The sequence below is a fragment of the Ranitomeya variabilis genome, chromosome 8 (genome assembly GCF_051348905.1).
Source record: "Ranitomeya variabilis isolate aRanVar5 chromosome 8, aRanVar5.hap1, whole genome shotgun sequence".
Lineage (NCBI taxonomy): Eukaryota > Metazoa > Chordata > Amphibia > Anura > Dendrobatidae > Ranitomeya > Ranitomeya variabilis.
This window is the reverse complement of record NC_135239.1, coordinates 219,853,722-219,874,043: the sequence shown is the minus strand read 5'-3', so window position 1 is coordinate 219,874,043 and position 20,322 is coordinate 219,853,722. Positions and strand designations below refer to the sequence as shown.

Sequence of the window (20,322 nt, the reverse complement as noted above, 5' to 3'; positions counted from 1 at the left end):
CCAGGATGTATTCAATGAGCCCAAGTCCAGTTCCCTTCCACCGCATAGGGACTGTGATTGTGCTATTGACTTGATTCCAGGCTGTAAGTTACCTAAGGGCCGACTTTTCAACCTGTCTGTGCCAGAACATACCGCCATGCGGAGCTATGTTAAGGAATCTGTGGAGAAAGGGCATATTCGGCCATCTTCTTCACCATTGGGAGCAGGTTTTTTTTTTGTTGCCAAGAAGGATGGCTCCTTGAGAACCTGTATTGATTATCACCTCTTGAATAAGATCACGGTCAAATTCCAACACCCTTTGCCTTTGCTTTCTGATCTGTTTGCTAGGATTAAGGGGGCTAGTTGGTTTACTAAGATTGACCTTCGAGGGGCATATAATCTTGTTCGTATTAAGCAGGGTGACGAATGGAAAACTGCGTTTAATACGCCCGAAGGCCATTTTGAATACCTTGTGATGCCATTCAGACTCTCTAATGCTCCATCTGTGTTTCAGTCCTTCATGCATGATATATTTCGGAATTATCTTGATAAATTCATGATTGTATATTTGGATGATATTTTGATTTTTTCAGATGATTGGGAGTCTCATGTGAAACAAGTCAGGATGGTATTTCAGATCCTTCGTGATAATGCCTTGTTTGTGAAGGGGTCTAAGTGCCTCTTTGGAGTACAGAAGGTTTCTTTTTTGGGCTTCATTTTTTCTCCCTCATCTATAGAAATGGATCCGGTTAAGGTTCAGGCCATTCATGATTGGATCCAGCCCACATCCGTGAAGAGCCTTCAGAAATTTTTGGGCTTTGCTAATATTTATCGCCGTTTCATTGCCAACTTCTCCAGTGTGGTTAAACCCCTGACCGATTTGACGAAGAAAGGCACTGATGTGACGAATTGGTCCTCTGCGGCTGTTTCTGCCTTTCAGGAGCTTAAACGCCGATTTACTTCTGCCCCGGTGTTGCGTCAGCCGGATGTTTCTCTTCCTTTTCAGGTTGAGGTTGACGCTTTTGAGATTGGGGCAGGGGCCGTTTTGTCTCAGAGGAATTCTGATGGTTCCTTGATGAAACCGTGTGCCTTCTTTTCTCGAAAGTTTTCGCCTGCGGAACGCAATTATGATGTCGGCAATCGGTAGTTGTTGGCTATGAAGTGGGCATTTGAGGAGTGGCGACATTGGCTTGAGGGGGCCAAGCACCGTATTGTGGTCTTGACCGATCATAAGAATCTGATTTACCTCGAGTCTGCCAAATGGCTGAATCCTAGACAGGCCCGATGGTCCCTGTTTTTCTCCCGTTTTGATTTTGTGGTCTCGTATCTTCCGGGTTCTAAGAATGTTAAGGCTGATGCCCTCTCTAGGAGTTTTTTGCCTGATTCTCCTGAGGTCCTTGAACCGGTTGGCATTCTGAAAGAAGGGGTGGTCCTTTCTGCCATTTCCCCTGATTTACGACGGGTTCTTCAGAAATTTCAGGCTGACAAACCTGACCGCTGTCCAGTGGGGAAACTGTTTGTTCCTGATAGATGGACTAGTAGAGTGATTTCTGAGGTTCATTGTTCTGTGTTGGCTGGCCATCCTGGTATTTTTGGTACCAGAGATTTGGTTGGTAGGTTCTTTTGGTGGCCTTCTTTGTCACGTGATGTGCGTTCTTTTGTGCAGTCCTGTGGGACTTGCGCACGGGCCAAGCCCTGTTGTTCCCATGCTAGTGGGTTGCTTTTGCCTTTGCCGGTCCCTGAGAGGCCTTGGACGCATATTTCTATGGATTTTATTTCGGATCTTCCGGTTTCCCAGAGGACGTCGGTTATCTGCATGGTTTGTGACCGGTTTTCTAAGATGGTTCATTTGGTACCTTTGCCTAAATTGCCTTCCTCTTCTGATTTGGTTCCGTTGTTTTTTCAGCATGTGGTTCGTTTGCATGGCATTCCGGAGAATATTGTGTCCGATAGAGGTTCCCAGTTTGTTTCTAGGTTTTTGCGGGCCTCTTGTGCTAGGCTGGGCATTGATTTGTCTTTTTCTTCCGCATTTCATCCTCAGACAAATGGCCAAACCGATCAAACTAATCAGACTTTGGAAACTTATTTGAGATGCTTTGTGTCTGCTGATCAGGATGATTGGGTGGCTTTCTTGCCATTGGCCGAGTTTGCCCTTAATAATCGGGCTAGTTCTGCTACCTTGGTTTCACCTTTCTTTTGTAACTCTGGTTTTCATCCTCGTTTTTCTTCAGGGCAGGTTGAGCCTTCTGATTGTCCTGGGGTGGACTCTGTGGTTGACAGGTTGCAGCAAATTTGGGCTCATGTTGTTGACAATTTGGTGTTGTCTCAGGAGGGGGCTCAGCGTTTTGCTAACCGTCGTCGGAGTGTTGGTTCCCGGCTTCGGGTTGGGGATTTGGTCTGGTTGTCTTCCTGTCATGTTCCTATGAAGGTTTCTTCCCCTAAGTTCAAGCCTCGGTTTATTGGCCCTTATAGGATATCTGAGATTATCAATCCAGTGCCTTTTCGTTTGGCCCTTCCAGCCTCTTTTTCCATCCATAATGTTTTTCATAGATCTTTGTTGCGGAAATATGTGGTGCCCGTTGTTCCCTCTGTTGATCCTCCTGCCCCGGTGTTGATTGATGGGGAGTTGGAGTATGTGGTTGAGAAGATTTTGGATTCTCGTTTTTCGAGGCGGAAGCTTCAGTATCTTGTCAAATGGAAGGGTTATGGCCAGGAGGATAATTCTTGGGTTGTTGCCTCCGATGTTCATGCTGAGGATTTGGTTCGTGCCTTTCATTTGGCTCGTCCGGATCGGCCTGGGGGCTCTGGTGAGGGTTCGGTGACCCCTCCTCAAGGGGGAGGTACTGTTGTGAATTCTGCTCTTGGGCTCCCTCCGGTGGTTATAAGTGGTAGCGCTGCTGTCTCTGGATCGCAGCATTCATCAGGTGTGTCCACTTTGTGCAATTCTGACAGGGCTATTTAGTCTTTCTTGACCCTTTAGTCAGTGCCAGTTGTCCATTGTTCCTGGAGGATTCACATCCCTGCCTGGTCTCTCCTGCTTTACTGTTCATTTCAACAAAGATAAGTTCTGGCCTTGATTTTTGCAGTCCACATGCTGTGAGCCTTATTGTTCAGTTCTTTTCCATGTTTTTGTCTTGTCCAGCTTGGTCTGTATAAGGATTTGTTTAGCCAAGCTGGTATCTCTGGAGATGCAGATATACCCTCCATATCTTTAGTTAGATGTGGAGATTTTGTATTTTCTGTGGTGGATATTTTCTAGTGTTTTAATACTGACCGCATAGTACTCTGTCCTATCTTTTCTATTCAGCTAGAAGTGGCCTCGTTTGCTAAATTTTGATTTCAGTCTGTGTATGTTTTTTCCCTCTCCTCTCACAGTCAATATTTGTGGGGGCTGTCTATCCTTTGGGGATTTTCTCTGAGGCAAGATAGTTTTCCCTTTTCTATCTCTAGGGGTAATTGGTCCTCCGGCTGGGTCGAGATGTCTGGGGAGTGATGGGTACATTCCACGGCTACTTCTAGTTGCGGTGTTAAGGTCGGGGTCTGCGGTCAGTACAGGTACCACCTTCTCTAGAGTACGTCTCATGCTGCTCCTAGGCCACCAGATCACAACAGGATAGGCATAGTATGAGCAGCGCCCCCCTAGGCTGCAGTTCATCTCCTCGAAGGACAACGGGCGGCTGTATGTCCCAGATCACAACATTTCCAGCAGAGCAAGTCTTTACCCGCTGCCTTTGAAAACCCCTTGGGATCTAGCACTCCCACCAGTGGTGGCTCTACTACTCCTCTTTTGGGATTCAGGCGCCCACTGGGTACCCCAGTATGGGGATGCACCACCTTCTGGACCTCTCGGCCACCTGGTACCGTTCCACTAGGCCCACCAGTTCATTCACATTTCAGGGATCTCCCTGGGCTTTCAAGGTCAGCACTGGCCTAGGAAGGGAGTGAACGGATCTGTCTATGACAACCCGGGGCTGGAGTGGAGGATTACGGCTGCAACCATTTTTGCACAAGATGCAGTAAATCAAACATTTGGGATCGAGGTGATTTGTCACCATAATATGCCCAGTGGTGATCCCTTTGTGCTCTGACCGAAATAGTCACTCCAGTGCTTGCCAAAAATCAGTTTGGCATACTCCAGTGCATCCTGTAATGCCAAATCATAATAAGCCTTTTGGGGTTTGCCAGTTAGGTAATGGGCCAGCACCTTCGCTCATTGCTCTGGCGGTAGCTTCTTATGCTCGGTTACCCACTCAAACACAATCAAAAATGCTTACACATAATCACCCGGGGTAATTGTTTGCATGGCTCGTCTTACTGCCTTCCAGACGTATGTGTCGTCACCTGGACTTGGGAGACAGGCTGCCGGCCTTCCACGAACCACCTCTGTGAGCAAGTCAATCTGCTGCTGTTGCATTTGTTGTATAAGCAGCTTACTTGTCTCCTCTTGCGCCAGGTGTTGCTGCTGTAATTCATGCCGATTCTGCTTCACTTGTACCAGATATTTCAGCAGGTCCTCCATTTTGCCTGACATTGCATACTGGCTAGTGGCCACCTTTACCCAGGAAATGCAGTACTTCTTGTAGCCGTCACACGTGTTCGCTGGGAATGCTGCCCGCATTGTCCACCACCTGTGGTAGATCGGCTAACTCGGCTGTACACAGAGGTAAACACGGGAACACTGTCGCTTTAGGAATGTCCTTGGTTTATTAGATGCAGCATAAACCAAGGTGTAGCACAAAGTAAACATGGCCCTCTTGGCAAAACAAACAAAAATGGTAGCACAGTCCTTGTCTTAGTGGGGCTCAGCCTGCTCAGGGTTAGCATGTTGTGAATTCTGCTCTTGGGTTCCCTCCGGTGGTTGTTGGCGGTAATACAGTTGTCCCTGGGTTGCAATCCTGAGCAGGTGTCCCTGCTGATTGCAGCTCTCTCTGGGTATTTAGGTTTGCAGGATCCATTAGCCCTTGCCAGTTGTCCATTGTTCTTGGAGGTCTTACATCTCTGTCTGGTTCCTCCTGCCCTGCTGCCAAATCAGCCAAGATAAGTGTCTGGGTTTTGTTTCTGCAGCACACATGCTGTGTGCTTTACTATTCAGTACTATTCATTGTTTTTTCTTGTCCAGCTTAGACTGTGTTTGGATTTTTTCAGTCATGTTGGATTCTCAGGAGATGCAGATATACATTCCATGTCTTTAGTTAGATGTGGAATTTTTGTATTATCTGCTGTGGATATTTTTAGGGTTTTAATACTGACCGCTTAGTATTCTATCCTATCCTTTTCTATTTAGCTAGAGTGGCCTCTTTTGCTAAATCCTGTTTTCTGCCTGCGTGTGTCTTTCCTCTAATACTCACAGTCAATATTTGTGGGGGGCTACCTATCCTTTGGGGTTCTGCTCTGAGGCAAGATAGAATTCCCATTTCCATCTATAGGGGTATTTAGTTCTCCGGCTGTGTCGAGGTGTCTAGGATGTGTTAGGTACACCCCACGGCTACTTCTAGTTGCGGTGTCAGTTTAGGGTTTGCGGTCAGTACAGGTTCCACCTACTCCAGAGAAAGTCTCATGTGGCTCCAAGGTCACCGGATCATAACATAGCAAGACCCACGGTTCAGGTATTAGCCAAGCACAAACATTTCTCGGGAGTCTTCCTCTCCAGACACTAAACAACTACTGTCTCTGGAGGCCAGCTACTCAAGCCCCAGATCACTCCCTGGGGTGGAGATAAGGTGAACATCCTCTCACCCACTCTATGGATGCCCAAATAAAACCCAGCCCATTATACAAATTAGCTGTTAATCCCTCAAAGCATTTAGTGTGCTGGAGGAAAATCTCTGGATTTTATATCTCTGATGCCATTAAGCACAGTGGAACATATTTCCACTCCAGCACTTTACCAGTGACTTTGTCATACTGTGCATACATTCAATCTTTTTTGCATTCATTTAGTGCTTAATCAGCAGGTTATGGAGCAAGAAAAAGATGCTGTGTTCACATACCCTTAGTCTGTCATACAAGTGCCCAGTTAGAGCGCCAAGGGCAGCACCACATACGGCCGAGACACCATGTACACAGATCATTCCATGCATCATACACATCATACGTGTCCTATGGTCATCATGTGAGCATATACTGTATATTCCACTCGTGCACTTCCTGGCACTCTCTGTGCTGCTGCCTTACCCTCAGTCAGTTTGCCTGCTTGTTCAGCTGCACCTCCAGGGAGGATTTTAGAAAACATGCTTTCACCCTCGGGACCAGGCTGTCCTGGGACGGCTCCTGTTGTTGTTGTTTTTGGCCCAATTTTTGCACCTGTTAAAAAATAAACCAACATGAAATCTAGTCTAACGTCAATGACACCCAGTGGTCCTGACACCCAGTGGTCCTAACACCCAGAGGCACTGAATCTCAGTGGTCCTAACATCCAGAGGTCCTGACACCCAGAGGCACTGACATCCAGTAGTCCTGATACCCAGAGGTCCAGACACCCAGACTTACACCTAGTGGTACTAACACCTAATGAGACTCATGACACCTAGTGGTACTGACACCCAATGAGATTGATGAAATCTAGTGGTACCAACACCCAATGAGACTGATGACACCTAATGAAATTGATGACAGCTAGAGGCACTGACAACCAATGAGGCTGATGACATACAGTGGTACTGACACCTAATGAGACTGACACCTAGTTCTACTGAGTGGTACTGACAACCAATGAGACTGATGACACTGACACCTAGCGATACTGACACCCAATGAGATTGATGACACCTAGTGGTACTGACACTTAATGAGACTGATGACATCTAGTGGTAATGACAACCAATGAGACTGATGACTCCTAGTGGTGCTGACACCCAATAAGAGTGATGACACCTTGTGGTGCTGATACCCAATGAGATTAATGACATATAGTGGTGCTGACACCCAATGAGACTGATGACACCTAGTAGTATCGACACCCAATGAGATGACATCTAATGATGCTGACACCTAATTAGACTGATAACACCTAGTGGTACTGACACCAATTGAGACTGATGACCCCTAGTAGTTCTGACACCCAATGAGACTGACGCCAAGAGGCACCAACAACTTTCAAGGGATAAAGCTGTCATCTTGCACCAGCCTTCCACACACTTCTGGTGCCATTTTAAATATTTATTCCTGCTCTCTAATGTCCAAGTGTGATGTTCCCATAATAGACTACATGAACAAGTGACCCTGGCACCTCCAGAACTTCAATCTGCTTCAATTCAGGACCTCACAGTTTCCACCGCATCAGATTACCAACTTAGTACTCTTGTATGGCATGTCGGTCATTCTGGTGTCTTCACTGTATTCCGCCACGTTCTCTGCAGTCACTACCTCTACTGGTCTGACAGTGGTCACCCTGATGACGTGTTCTAGTCCTGCACACACAGTGGATGCCCCAGACCTGTGCTATGGTCGTTTGATATAGACGCACCTGCAGGAGCTGCTGGCACGGATGTCTGTGGTCCCCTTCCTGCCTGTACCGCTGGCTTTGCTGCCATTTTGGAAGCCTCCACTGGTTCCACTTTTGGCTGGAATAGATAAAACAAGATTCCCAATATCCAGGAATTCTTTATACATCACCATCTAGTGTCACTTGCACAGACCTTGGGGTATACGTCAGGTCTCTCGGGGGGCTCAAGCTGTTCTGGTGCAGTGTACAAACGTGGATCACAGTGTGGGATCATAGTTTTGGGGTGTTTTGGTTGTTTGAGTACTTGTGTGACTGATTGTAGATGACTTGTAGACTGTGTATAATGCACTGTGGTCAATGTAGCGGTGTCCTAGTTAGTGGACATCAATTTTAATGGCCGATGCTAGCGCCGCTGTCTTAATTAAGGATCATTTCTATGTAAGGTTGGCTGTCGGGAGGAGTTGGAAGTAGCAGTAATTATCGGGTCTTGTGAATGAAATGGAGCCAAAATGTCTCTTCTGGCACTAAAAAGACCTCATTAATGACAAGTTATCGGTCGCGCCCTGTTACAGATTTTACATTGGGGCCCAGTGGCTCTTACACCTGAATGATCAGGTGAGACTTTAACCAGCACTCATGATTGGTTAGCAAATGGAGGACGTCTGGTTTGCACTGACCCTGCTGTTTAGTGGTCTTACTTACTTGTGCAGATGGTGGCGCAGTAGGTTGCAGGGTCTGCTGTGGTTTTGCAGACTGTTGTGGCTGTTGCTGTTGTGTCCGCACTGCGGCCTGTCCTTGAGGACCAGGCTGCTGCTGTTGACGGGAGGCAGTCTGCCCTTGGCTCCCGGCAGTCTGCTGCTGTTGTGACGGCGGCACTGGTGTCCTAATTGGTTGACTTGGTCCTTGCTGATGTGGCGGCTGCTGATGAGTGGTTGGATGTGAAGTAGTTTGATGAGACATGGGCTGATGAGAGGACTGGTGAGACCCTTGCTGTGAAGGTCCAGATGCCTGCTGCTGCTGTCTGGAGCTCAGTTGTTGGGGCTGCTGTTGTCTTGCTTGCTGCTGTTGACTAGACTGAGGTTGTCTTGCTTGCTGTGATCCCTGGTGATGAGCGTCAGGTTTTTGTTGTAGTGATATCTGAGATTGCCTCTGAGACTTCTGTGTTTCTGCACCATGGTGATAACTGGATGATTGTCTTGACTGTTGAGAATACTCAGAAGAACTTGGTGGATATCCAGATTGTGATCTAGAATCTGACTGCTTCTTCAAAGATGATGACTGTGAATGTGAGCGCGATTCATGCCTCCCTTGATCTCTTGGATGCGGTTTCGATGATCGTCTAGACTGTTCATCCAAGTGTCGGGAAGAATGCCTTCCAGAATCTCCGTGATGTCGATGATCTTTTGAAGATGGATGACGAGGCTGAGAGTATTCCTCATGTTGCCACATATCTTCATCGGGAGGTTCATCGTAATCATGATATGTGTGCTTGACCGGCATTTTCTTCTGTGCCGAGGAATGGCTGCTATAATACCTTGATCGATCAGGGCGTGCTTCTCTTGGTTTATCAAACCAATCAGTTTCTTCCTGACCCAAATGATAGGCTTTAGAAACCAAAAAACAAACTGTGGTCAGCTAATGTGACCAATGATGAAGAGGGAGTATAGTGAAGCCATGCAATAAACGTACAAGAATCAGACAAGAATCAGCTGAGGACATGCAAGAGATACACCAAAGTCTGCCACAAAGTACTGGAAGTGCACCATGTGGTAACACACAGAAAACAAAGAAAAACCACCTGTACAGCACCATGCTGACACACAGAAACGGCAGAAAGATGAGGTGGGAAGGCACAGCATGCGAACGCAGGAAAAGGCAGATTTCTCTAGACTGGCATGAAACAATAGAAAGGAGGTATCATCTCCAGCATGCTGAGACGTCACCACTTCTAGTCTTTACCTTCACTGTCTGAAACGACACAGTGGGAATCGTCCATCATGTAAGCTTCCTCGTGCTTATAGCTATGGTTTCTTGGCACTTCTTTAACATGTTCTTGTACATCAGGCAGTGAGTGGCTGGAACAGAACTGAGAACAAGTGTCCACCGTAGACTGAGAAATGGAGCCAGCAGATGAACGAGAACTACCCACCGACTTCCCGAGAGGACTGACGGGACTCTCCTCCTCCGAGGGCTGGCTCCGCATTGGGGCTCTTCCTCTGCTTTGACTCATTGTAAGACTTGATGGTTTTGCGCTTGACTTGTGATACCTATCGGAACTGTCCCGTTCATACGATTTGCTTCTCCCGGAGTCACGACTTTTTTCCATGCCATAACTGGTTGCTGAGCGGGAGCGACTATACATCCTATCATCCTCATCCACAAGATCTCTACTGGAAACGCTGTAATACTTCTGCTGTTCATACACGTTTTTCTTCAGGCCATACGTAATCTCATCCTGAAGTTTCTTGGCTCTTGAGGATATACTGCAGCTGTTGCTTATAGAGGAGGTCACTGCGTAGGAAGCGGCCAAGTCAGATTCAACATCTTTTGCTTCCTCGATGGGGGAAAACTTTGAGATTTTCTGCTCCATTCCCTGTTTCCTGTGTTTGCTTCTCTTAGACGACACTACAGCCGGTGCCAGGTTCTTGGAGCAATGTTTTTGGATTCCGCTAGATCCATGCTTGTGCCTGGACTCATTCTCTCCATAATAATAGGAGCTACTGACAGAGTCGCGGCCATTACTGTCACTGCTTCGCTGGTAGCTGCTTCTCCCTCGGTAGTCGGTACTGTGGTGATCATAAACATCTTCTTCAGACTCTTCCTCGGCTCTGGAGTAACAGCACGGCTTGCTGGAGCTGTCACATTCCAAGTGGCTAGTTTTCTCTTGGATGTGGCGTCCGTTGCTTTTCTGCTGCAGAGGCTGGGGTATAGGCTCTACTTTTTGGCTTTCTGATGATGGTGGGTTCTCTTTTGTTAGCTCACTGATATCCTCAATCACGACATAATTACGAGGAATGTTTTGTTCTAGGTTTGTATACAGGGAATCGGAAGGATAAGAATTAGAGGGGCTTTCCGCTCCATTTGCCTCGGTGGTCTTGTACTGCTCATAATTACTGGTGACCGATGTATTACTGTAGCCAGTGTCAGGAGTTGCCGATGATATGACCACGGTGGGGTTTCCAATCACCTCATAATTGGTAGGTACTTTGTGCTCTAGATCAGCCAGTGATGTCTGCCGTGGTTTCTGGTGAGTGCTTTGGCTGTCAGCTTGTGGTGGAAACCCTGCATGTAAGGTGGTTTGTAATGGAACCTGGCTAGCATAGGTGGTTTGGGCTTGATAAGGGTTTGGTGGCCTGAAAGCTGTGTGATTCTGAAGGCCTGTGTCTGTCTGATAACCTGTGGTTGGAGCAATGTTGTGAGTCTGATATGATGTTTGTGCAGGATAATTAGGTACCTGGCCCTGAAAGCTGTTTTGTGATGGACCATTGCTAGACACCAGATACTGTGGCTGCTGAAACCTGGTCTGCTGGATGGGGACAGAGACGGGTGCAACTGCTTGGCCAGAAGAGTATTGATAGGTGCTAGATGTATAAGAAGACGATGATGTTTGGAACTGTTGTGCGGCCTGGAAATCTGAGTACTGCGGAGCAGTGCTAGCCCTGTTTAAGAGATTGCTGCTGTCATAGCCAGACATTCGTAAATTGTTAAGCTCGCTATCTGACATGTAATCCCTATTTTCACCCAAAGATCGGATGTAGGAGAAATCTCTTGTGCCTCCTCTGTCTTTCACAAGGGACTCCTTCCTCTGAGTAATGCCAAGTTCTAAATACTTCAGTTTTGCATCAATCTCCTTTTCTTCCTCTTCCAGCTCTGCCTGCTGTTTGCGAAGTTTTGTGGATTCTTGTTCTACAATCCTTAGATCATGATCTATGGTTTTCAGAAAACCAACTTTTGGCATCTGTATGGCTTGGCCTCCTGTCATCTTCTGCGTTAGGTTCGGCATGTATAATTGGGAGTGAGCCTGACTGGTGGTCAGTGGCAGATGAGCTTCATCAGGAGGAGGGCTGGGCAGAGTTCGCTTCACTTTGCGTGTCAAAGAATTTGGCTGGAAAGCTGAAATCTACAACAAATAAAATAGATGTGTAGACGGCCCAACAAGACAACATCAAATAAAGAGCTAATGACAAAAAACAGAGGTGTTAATTAAAAGAAAACATACAAAACAAGTGACTAATTACTGCTCGATACTCTCGGCTATCTCCTGTCCAACATCAAAAGTTTACTAACCACTCTCTGCTTGCGTCTATATTCTATCTACCTACTCTCTATGTCCTCTTCTCTCTACCATCTATCTAGTCTGCTATCTACCTACTTTCTATCTACTCTTCTCTCTACCATCTATGTGCTGTCTGCTCTCTACTGTCCACCATCTACTGTCTAGTCTCTAGAACCTACTGAAATCAACTACACAACATCAAGTTGAGTTTACAATCGATTTTCTTATACTTCAGTCTACTATCTACTACCTGCTTTCAATGTTATACTATCAACTGTCTACTATGTGCTGTCTACTATCACCTGACTTCTTTCCATTCTGGGCCATCCTCGGTCCTACTAAAGTCAATAAATGGTGGGGAAAGTACAAGGCGGTTCTGCACAGGTCTGACACATACAAGATGGTGTCAAGGCCTCGATCATGAGTAACCATATGCCTAGAGACAGGGACGGTGTCAGGGGATGACTACACTCATGACCTTCTCCTTTTATTATCTTAAATAATTTAAGAACCTGATTAATGGGCAGAAACTAGAGTTTTCTGCCCCCCCCGGAGATCTTTCTAATTAACACCGTCTTGAGGAACTCACGTTAGACGGAGATGGTGCCTTATATCTATTGTTGCATGGCAGAAACTAAAATGGCAAATATGTGATGTCTGGTATGTGATTTTCTGGAGAAGGCAACTGCCGCTTCATCCAGACTGCCTGTGTGAACCCAGATCTGTATAATTAGACATGATAGTGGGCCAACTCCTGAAATAAAGTGATTCTTACTGACTGCCATCCTGTGGGAGCCATGAGTGATGATGTGGACAAACTGTCCTAGTTGTACGGTGCTAGGCACTGTGCTTTACACCTGAACTGCGCATGCGCAGGGGTTTTTAGTGAGTGGTCTGACAGTCTGGGATTCTTATGTTACTTGCATTAATGCTATGGTCACACTATCAGTATTTGTAAGCCAAAACCAGGAGTGGGTGAAAAATACAGAAGTGGTGACGTGTTTCTATTATACTTGTCCTCTCCTGGTTTTGGCTACAAATACTGATGTAAAATAACGACCAAATACTGACCATGTGAATGTGGCCTCATGCACATAATAGAGCCAGTTGAGATGAGTTTCCATAGCTTTGCAGTAAAGGCTTGTTGTGTGCCAATAATGTAACTTCGAAGATGGCAATTCTGAGAGGTAATGCGCACCAAGTCCTGACACTAATCAGTGACCCTTCTACTATACGCTCCTCACACTGAGCGATCACACTTAAAAAGCCGATGCATAACTGTCTCCTGACCTCCTCACTTGTTGCGGTGTCCCCCCATTATTTAGTGGCAGCTTTCATGGTTCTAGAGCCAGAATTTGGAAAAGCAAATGAGGTGAAAATAACAAAAAAAAAGGCCTAGCGCTCCGCTAATGACAATGGTGATGGTGCTAATGTGCACAATGGAAACAAAACAACAAAAAATATGCAACAAAATAAGGTGAGAAGACAGGAACATTGAGCAAGAGCATGCCCGCATGACATATTGTGAACGTGTAGGTCTAGCCACTGTCAGTATAGCACAGTATCATAGGGTACCGCGCCGTGTCTCTTACCTGACCCCCGTGCAGTAACTGATGCTGATACAAGGAGAACCTGTCCTTGGCAGACTCCTCAGATGTAGGACTTAGGGGTTTAGGATCCGACAATGATCTCTGCATGGTTTTTATTGGACGTGGTAGAATCTGCTGTCGTTGTGTGGTTTCAGCTGTGAAATGCTTCTGGGGGGTAACATGGGCTTTGTTCAGCCTTTCACTAGATGCAAATGTAGATTCAAGTAATCTGTGGGGTGAAAGTGGTGACACTGGTGAGTAAAGAACTTGGGGGGACTTCGGGGGCTGACGATTAACTAGTTGACAAAGTGTGTCTGCTGGCAGATGTGACTGGTAACCAATCTCCAGAGGATCAGGCTTCTTCTTCTCAAACTTGGCAACCCCTTGTTGTCTTAACATGTGAGTATCCAGTGGCCCAGAAGCTGCAGTCTGCAGATTGGAGGAGTAGGGGGTTATAGTTGTGGGGATACTGAGCTGGGGGACCACTATTCCATGTGACTGAGTCTCTGGTTCTGTCTGGCAGGCGAGGCTTTCTCCTTTCTTTGTCTTCTCGGGAGCTGATATATACTTCACTATTTCTACTTTGGGGTCTGGAGTAGTGATATGTATGGATGGCGAGATCCTCTGCAGCTGGTCTGGTTCGGTCTGGACGGAGCAGTCACTAATCGTCTGGATCGCTATACTTGAGGTTCCTTTAGCATCATGCTTGCTATCAGAGCTGGAGTCAGAATGTCGTGACACTCGTGATCTTCGTCTGCGCGTTGGCTGTTCCCATTCTGCATTGTCTTCATCATCTGTCTGGACGCTGCAGTCAGTGCTTCTTTTCGTCCGGCGGCGTCGTGACACATAGAATCTTTCCTCGCCATCCTCATCATCAGTCTGTACACTGCTGTCGGTGATCTTCTTGACAATGTAGCCTTCATGGTTGTCCTCAGTGCTGTAGGCATCTCGGAGACGAGGCATTGAGTTTCTCTTCTTAATAGTTCTGTTCACTTCCCATTGCTCATCAGTTTGGAGCGACATCTCAGAAGCAGAGTTAGTAAGTGGTCTCGGAGGGGCCGTATAGCGTGGCGGCCCTTGTGTGTCTGGCACAGTTGGAGCCATAGCAATGAATGGTGGGTTTACTGATGGCCAATACTGTCCACTTTGTGCAAGGGTTCTTTGCATTTCAATGGCAATTTCTGAAACTGTCTGTGGTGGAAGTCGCACTGTCTGGTCACAGGCTGTAGGGATGGAAGTCTTCTGCCTCTTTTGCTCTTCCAGTTGCTGTTGAAGCTGTTGTTGTAGCTGTTGAATCTGCTCAATCTGCAATCTTTGCTGTGCTAGCTGCTCCCGCTGAAGGACAAACTGCGCCTGACGCTCTTCTTGTTGCTGCTGGAGCACTTGCTGCTTGATTGACTGCAGCTCTTGGAGTTCTCTTTGCACCAACATCTGCTCCTTTTCTCTGTGGCGCTGCAGTTCTAAGCGCTCCCTCTCCAATTCCTCATGTAGCCTTAGCTGCCTCATCGCCTCTAATTCTACCCTTTCCCGTTCAATCTGAAGCAGATGTTCTTGCTGCTTTCTCTGCCGCTCTTCTTCTTTTTCTTTCTCCTCTTTTTCAGTCCCAGTTTTAACAACAGGAGGCTGGCTGTCAGTTGCAGTCTTCTGCTGAGTCTGGCTGGAGTCCTTGGAAGAGCTCTGCACCACTGAGGAAACAGCTGGAACCTCAGAATGGACTTCTGCTGTAGTTATATCTGAACCTATATAAGACGCTACTACAGAGGCTGTGGCTACTGTTGAAGCAGGTGGGAGTGAGGACAGTGGGGTTGTACTGACTGGACATGCTGTTGTAGTGGTAGACAAAGTGCTGGCGGGTTTCCCCAAATAAACAGGGGTATCAAAAGTTGATGCTGAAGTAGCAGGTGGAAATCTATTCACTGCAGGATAGCGGTACACTGACTGAGGTCCTAGTGGCATCCTTGGAGTGACGAGTGGCACCCTAGTAAGATTTGCTAAAGGAACGGCAGTGACGCTGCCAGGGGCAAATGGTCTATACAAACCTCTGATCATTGGTCTCAATACAGAAGCAGGTTGGGTGGTTATTGGAAGGGTGGAAGCTATAGGTGTATTGATAGTTGAGTAGATCATGCCATCTGCAGCTCTCACAGTGGCTGTAGCTGGGTACACGTGTCTGATAGTGCCAGATCGTGGACCCGGTATACTAAACTGCCCTAAGCTTCCAAACCCTTGATGAATTTCTGAGAAATGAGGCCCATACATCAAAGGTTGCCTAATGGGAGCCACTCCCTGCTGGTTGGATAGCAGGTTAATTGCTGGCCCTGACCCAACTGAACTAGGTCCATACTGCATCAGATCTGGGCTGTTTGTATGTCGCCCCCCATACTGGTCCATTGAGTTTAGAGCAGCGCACATTCGGCTGATTTCTCGAGCGGTAGTCGCACTGTACTGAGCAAGGTTTGACTCTTGAAAGTTAGACAGATCTCTGCCAGAATATCTGTAGTCAGAGTAGATATTGGACATGGAGCTGAAGCGTCTTATGGGTAGTGAACTAAATAAATCAGTGGGCTGGCGAAGGTCAGTAAAAGAACCATACTGTAGTCCCTGACCTAGGTAGCTTCCATCGCTGAAGTTCATGCTGTAGGAGCCTTTCATTGTACTTAGGTCCATTGCACTTGCACTATCTCCTCCTGGAACTTGGTACGGTTGATACAAACCAATGTCAGATAAATTGGTCTCTGACATGGATGAATGCAGCCTTCCTTGAGGACCATAAGGGTAGAACTTCTGCTCATCATAAAAATTTTGGGCAGGTGCAGAAGGTAGGGGAGGTGGTGGCACCATAGGTTTGGGTTCTCTGTATTGATAGCTTTCAGGAAGTTCTTGCTCTCGCTGACCAAAGTATTGAACCCTGGGTCTGACTGCCTGCGCTGATTCCCCAGTGCTTTTGTCTGGTACTTTAGAATTATACGCTCCAGCACAACTACCACCAAAGGGGAACTTGTAGACCACATCACAGCACACCACTTGGCTTTCAGGTTTCATCCCTGTGAGATCTAGAGCATTTGATGCCTGTTCCTCTTTACTGAGTTTGGTAATTGTAGCCGATGCCTTTTCATCCAGGTGCACCATAATGGAGTGAGGCTGGCTCCCTGCAATATTGATAGGAGGATGTTGAGCTTTGGGCTCTGGGACGCCCTTATAAGCATCTGTAAAACCTGTCCCCTGGTCCTGTTGGAATTGTCTGGGCATGGCACTAATGTTAGCAATGTTTTGTGCAGGTTGAGTTCCTATGTCTCGTTTAACGACGGATGTGACCTGACTAGGAAGGTTATACCTTGCAAATATGTCTTTCTGCAAGCCTCCTGTCTCTTCTGGTTTGCCTGCACTTCCTCTCAATACCACGGACTGGGCAGTTTGTTCCATGTGTTTAGCTTGCGTTAAGCATACTGCACTTCCTGTCCCCTGGCCAAAATCTACCCTGTTGTGAAATGGATCTCCGTACACCATTGGTTGTTTTGGTTGTGATGCAATCATGGAGGAAGCCACAGTTATACTAACAGTTGTGGCTGTGCCAATACTGGCATGAGGTTGTTCTTGTGCATTGAGGTTTACAATCAAGGGCTGGACTGCTGTAGACTGGCGGGCTGGAGATGGCTCCATTGTCAAGGAGTATCGCCTAGATTCAGTGGCTAAAGAAGTAAGATCCATGCCCTGATCTGTCATAATGACTGGAGCACTTTTCATAGCTGTTCGTAAATCCACCGCGCTGCTGCTCGGTCTGGGCCCAGGCTCCACCCGTGAGGTTCCAGGAATGGAGGAGATTCTGCACAGGGAGATATTTTCTGGTGGCAGGGGGCCCCAATTATAAGTATTGCTGGAGCCATCAACCATAGCAGTGGGCTGAGCTTTAGAAGAAATCATGCTTGTTCCTGATGCTGGAGACCTTTCTATTATTGTGTGTGTCTTAGTGTAGCTAGACTGTATTTGTTCCTGCTGAAATTGTGAACTACTGACTGGTGTTTGACCGTAGCTATGTAGAGTTTGCTGACGGTTTAACCTGGTTGGAGACGTGACTGGAGACGTAGATGAACTGACAGTTTTAGGTTTAGTTTGGATGGAGGAATCAGATGCTAGTGTAATAACCATGAATGGAGTTTCTTGAGAAGATTGCTGTCTGGACAGCCGTGGAGACATGGTGCGGTCGGGGGTCTGGGTTCCTTGAGCTACCATAGGTGATGTCAATGATGAAGAGCTGTCCATTCTGTGGCTGTTCTGGGTCTGGGATGAGAACTCAGCTGTATTCCTACCCCCAGCAGACATGTTCACTCTCTGTGGCGAATGATTTGGACTTTCTGTGGGGGAGGTCGGAGACAGGGGGGGACTTGTACTCTTGAAGAAAGAAATAACTTTGGATGTCAGTGAAACATTAGTCCCAACGCTCTGCACTTTATCTCTTGATGTATTCATCTCTGTGGCCATTCGGTTCTTATATTGCTCCTCATTTATAACATAGTCCATGCCTCCTCTAGATTGTCCATAGCTTCTGTGTGGAGCTGCCACCTCAGAACTAGAGGTGATAGATGGAGATGTGCAGGAGATAGAAACTTTGCTGTAGTGATAATTAGATGATATTGCTTTTGAGATAGGAACTGAGGAGGAACTATGAAATTTTGTCTGATTTAGTCCATCTTTAGAAAAGTGTTGAGTAACGCGTACATCTGGTATGACTCGTCCAGAGAGGGTTTCAGAAGAAGCAAATGACACTGGTGCAGACAGCTGGGTTGGGCTTGTACCAGGAGTAAGTGGACCACTAACTTGTTTCAGCATCTCGTTGTAGGCATTCTCTGCATGTAAGAATTTCTTTTCAGCATAGATTTCAACCTTCTTGTCTTCCTGTAAATCGATGGAAGATGAATGATGCATTCTTGAGATATTCTGAGACGTTTGCAAGATTTCATCATACACTGTTCCAGGTGTGGTCATGTCCGAGTTGTAGTCATTCTGGGAGACTCCACTTTTATTGCTCTCGTAGCCATAATCATCGATGTATTGGTACTCGTAGCTGCTCTGTGTCTGCTGATAGCTGTTTCCATATATGAGGTTTTGCTGAGACTGCTGCTGCTTTTGGAACAGTTCAGCTTTTCTCATCATTTCTTCATACACTTCTTCAGCACTTTTTAGAGGTTTATTACCAGTGGAGGAGGTGGAAGTCTTCTCAGTTGGAGAATACAAAGACATAAAGGTTGGCAAATTGTATTCACTTCCTGACTTGTACAATTTAGAAGCAATCATCTCAAAACCCTCGGCCTCTGAGTCAATGGAGGGAGAATATTCGGAACAAGAAGATCTGTGCAGCTCCTCCATCTCTGCAGCTTGCCTCATCTCTTCTGTGGGTGACGCATCCTCTATGGGGGACAGGTTGCTTGGGGGTGTTTTTGATCTTTCTCTCCTTCTTTGGGCTCTCAGTTCTTCTTTGTCTCTTTTGGTCTTGCGGGCCGTGCTTCTGATCCTTTGCTGTTCCACTTCTCTCATTTTTTCCTGCTCTCGTAGGAGCTCTTCTTCCTCTCTCAGTTCCTCTTCCTCTGAAGAGTCTTCAATGGTGGGCAATAAAGGACCATGTGAGCGATGGCGAGCTTTCCTCTGTTGTTTGACCTCTTCAAGACGCTGTCTTCGACTAGGACTGCTGTCACTGTCTTCTTCCAGTGATGACAATGATGGGGGTGATGTTCCGCTTGTGTAACTTGGTGTTGTAGCAGGTAATGTAGAAGAGTATTCTCCTCTGGATCGTTCATCTGGAGACCCGGTCAGACTTTCCATCTCTAACTCTGGCTCCCTGTCTAGACTGATGTCTGTCTCTTGATCCAAGTCAATATCTCTGTTGTAGCTATTTGTGCTATTCAGCTCAATGGTCTTGAATCTTCGGAGCCCTCCTTGTGTTGCGGACAAGTCCTCTTCCTCCTCCTCAGCTTCTCCATCTTTTCTGCTCTCCTCATATATGTTGCTGGAACTATAGGCAGGAGACCTCTTAGAGGAAGAAATACCTTTGACTTTTTCAGGATCGGTTTTGCGTACATTTTTACTACTGGTATGTTTTACAAAATGCTGCTCGTCATCTTCCAGATTGTCTTCTTCTGCACTCATTTCCAGAAGCTGTCTTCTCATGAACTCTTCATCAGAGAAGTTTCCTTTCTGTTGCCTAGTAGGTAAAGGAGAGAATCCTTCACTGCTGTCTTCCACATAATCATGGCGGAGTTTACTCCCAAAATCGTCTGATGACTCGGTGCATTCCCTCTGATCTCTTCGATTTTCCCATTCCAATGAATCCTCATCTTCTTCTAGAATATCTTCCAACTCTTCATCGGAGTCAAAAGCTTCAGGGGTGATGGACAGTGACCTTGGCCTTTGCTTCTGATCTTCCCGTAATCCCTGGAACCTGTCACCTTGGGAAGAACCTTTAGATTCCAGTAGTGGCCGCATTGAAGTTTCCAGTTTGGTGAGCTCAGAGGGGCTTGGTGGGCTGCGTTGAGAAATGCCTGTTGCATTTAACTTCTCCTCCTCCTGCTGCACCAGTCCGGCAATCTCACTTTGTGAGCTGGAAATCCCATCAGATGAATATCCAGTGTCACTGAGGCTCTGGGGGCTGCGGGACACATCATGGGAATAAGGCTTGCTTATATCCTGCAGAAGAACAAGAACATGCAGTAAGTAAGATATACTCGCATATCACACAGCATCACCCATGCCATAATGTGACGCACTAAATAGGAAAACTGGGATACGACCAGATCCGAAGTTCTGACTGTTGCCTCCTATTTCACTAAACACGCCATTGTCCTACAGCCAAAAGGAAGCCACCGTAAAAACCATAGTAAAAGGAGCTATCCAACTAGATAGAGTCATTTTAAACTATAGTTGCTAAAACTTACCAGTATACTTGTAGAAAGAAAATTGTCCCGAAGTTGAGATTTTAGCGCCGGTTGCTGGGTGCAGCCAGCTGCACTTTTGGCTTGGTTTCCACACAGGAGGGCTTCTCC

General features: G+C 46.6%; 1 protein-coding gene across 1 annotated transcript in view; it reads right to left on the bottom strand.

The window, feature by feature from the left end:
- The window catches only part of BSN (bassoon presynaptic cytomatrix protein), a 384,008-nt gene that overhangs the window by 74,357 nt on the left and 289,329 nt on the right, over positions 1-20,322 (bottom strand). The window contains exons 5-9 of the mRNA XM_077277246.1: positions 13,292-19,966; positions 9,383-11,543; positions 8,126-9,027; positions 7,445-7,541; positions 6,154-6,282 (exon numbers count right to left, since the gene is read on the bottom strand). Coding sequence (XP_077133361.1) covers positions 6,154-6,282; positions 7,445-7,541; positions 8,126-9,027; positions 9,383-11,543; positions 13,292-19,966 — 9,964 coding nt within the window. The remainder of the gene's footprint in view (positions 1-6,153; positions 6,283-7,444; positions 7,542-8,125; positions 9,028-9,382; positions 11,544-13,291; positions 19,967-20,322) is intronic.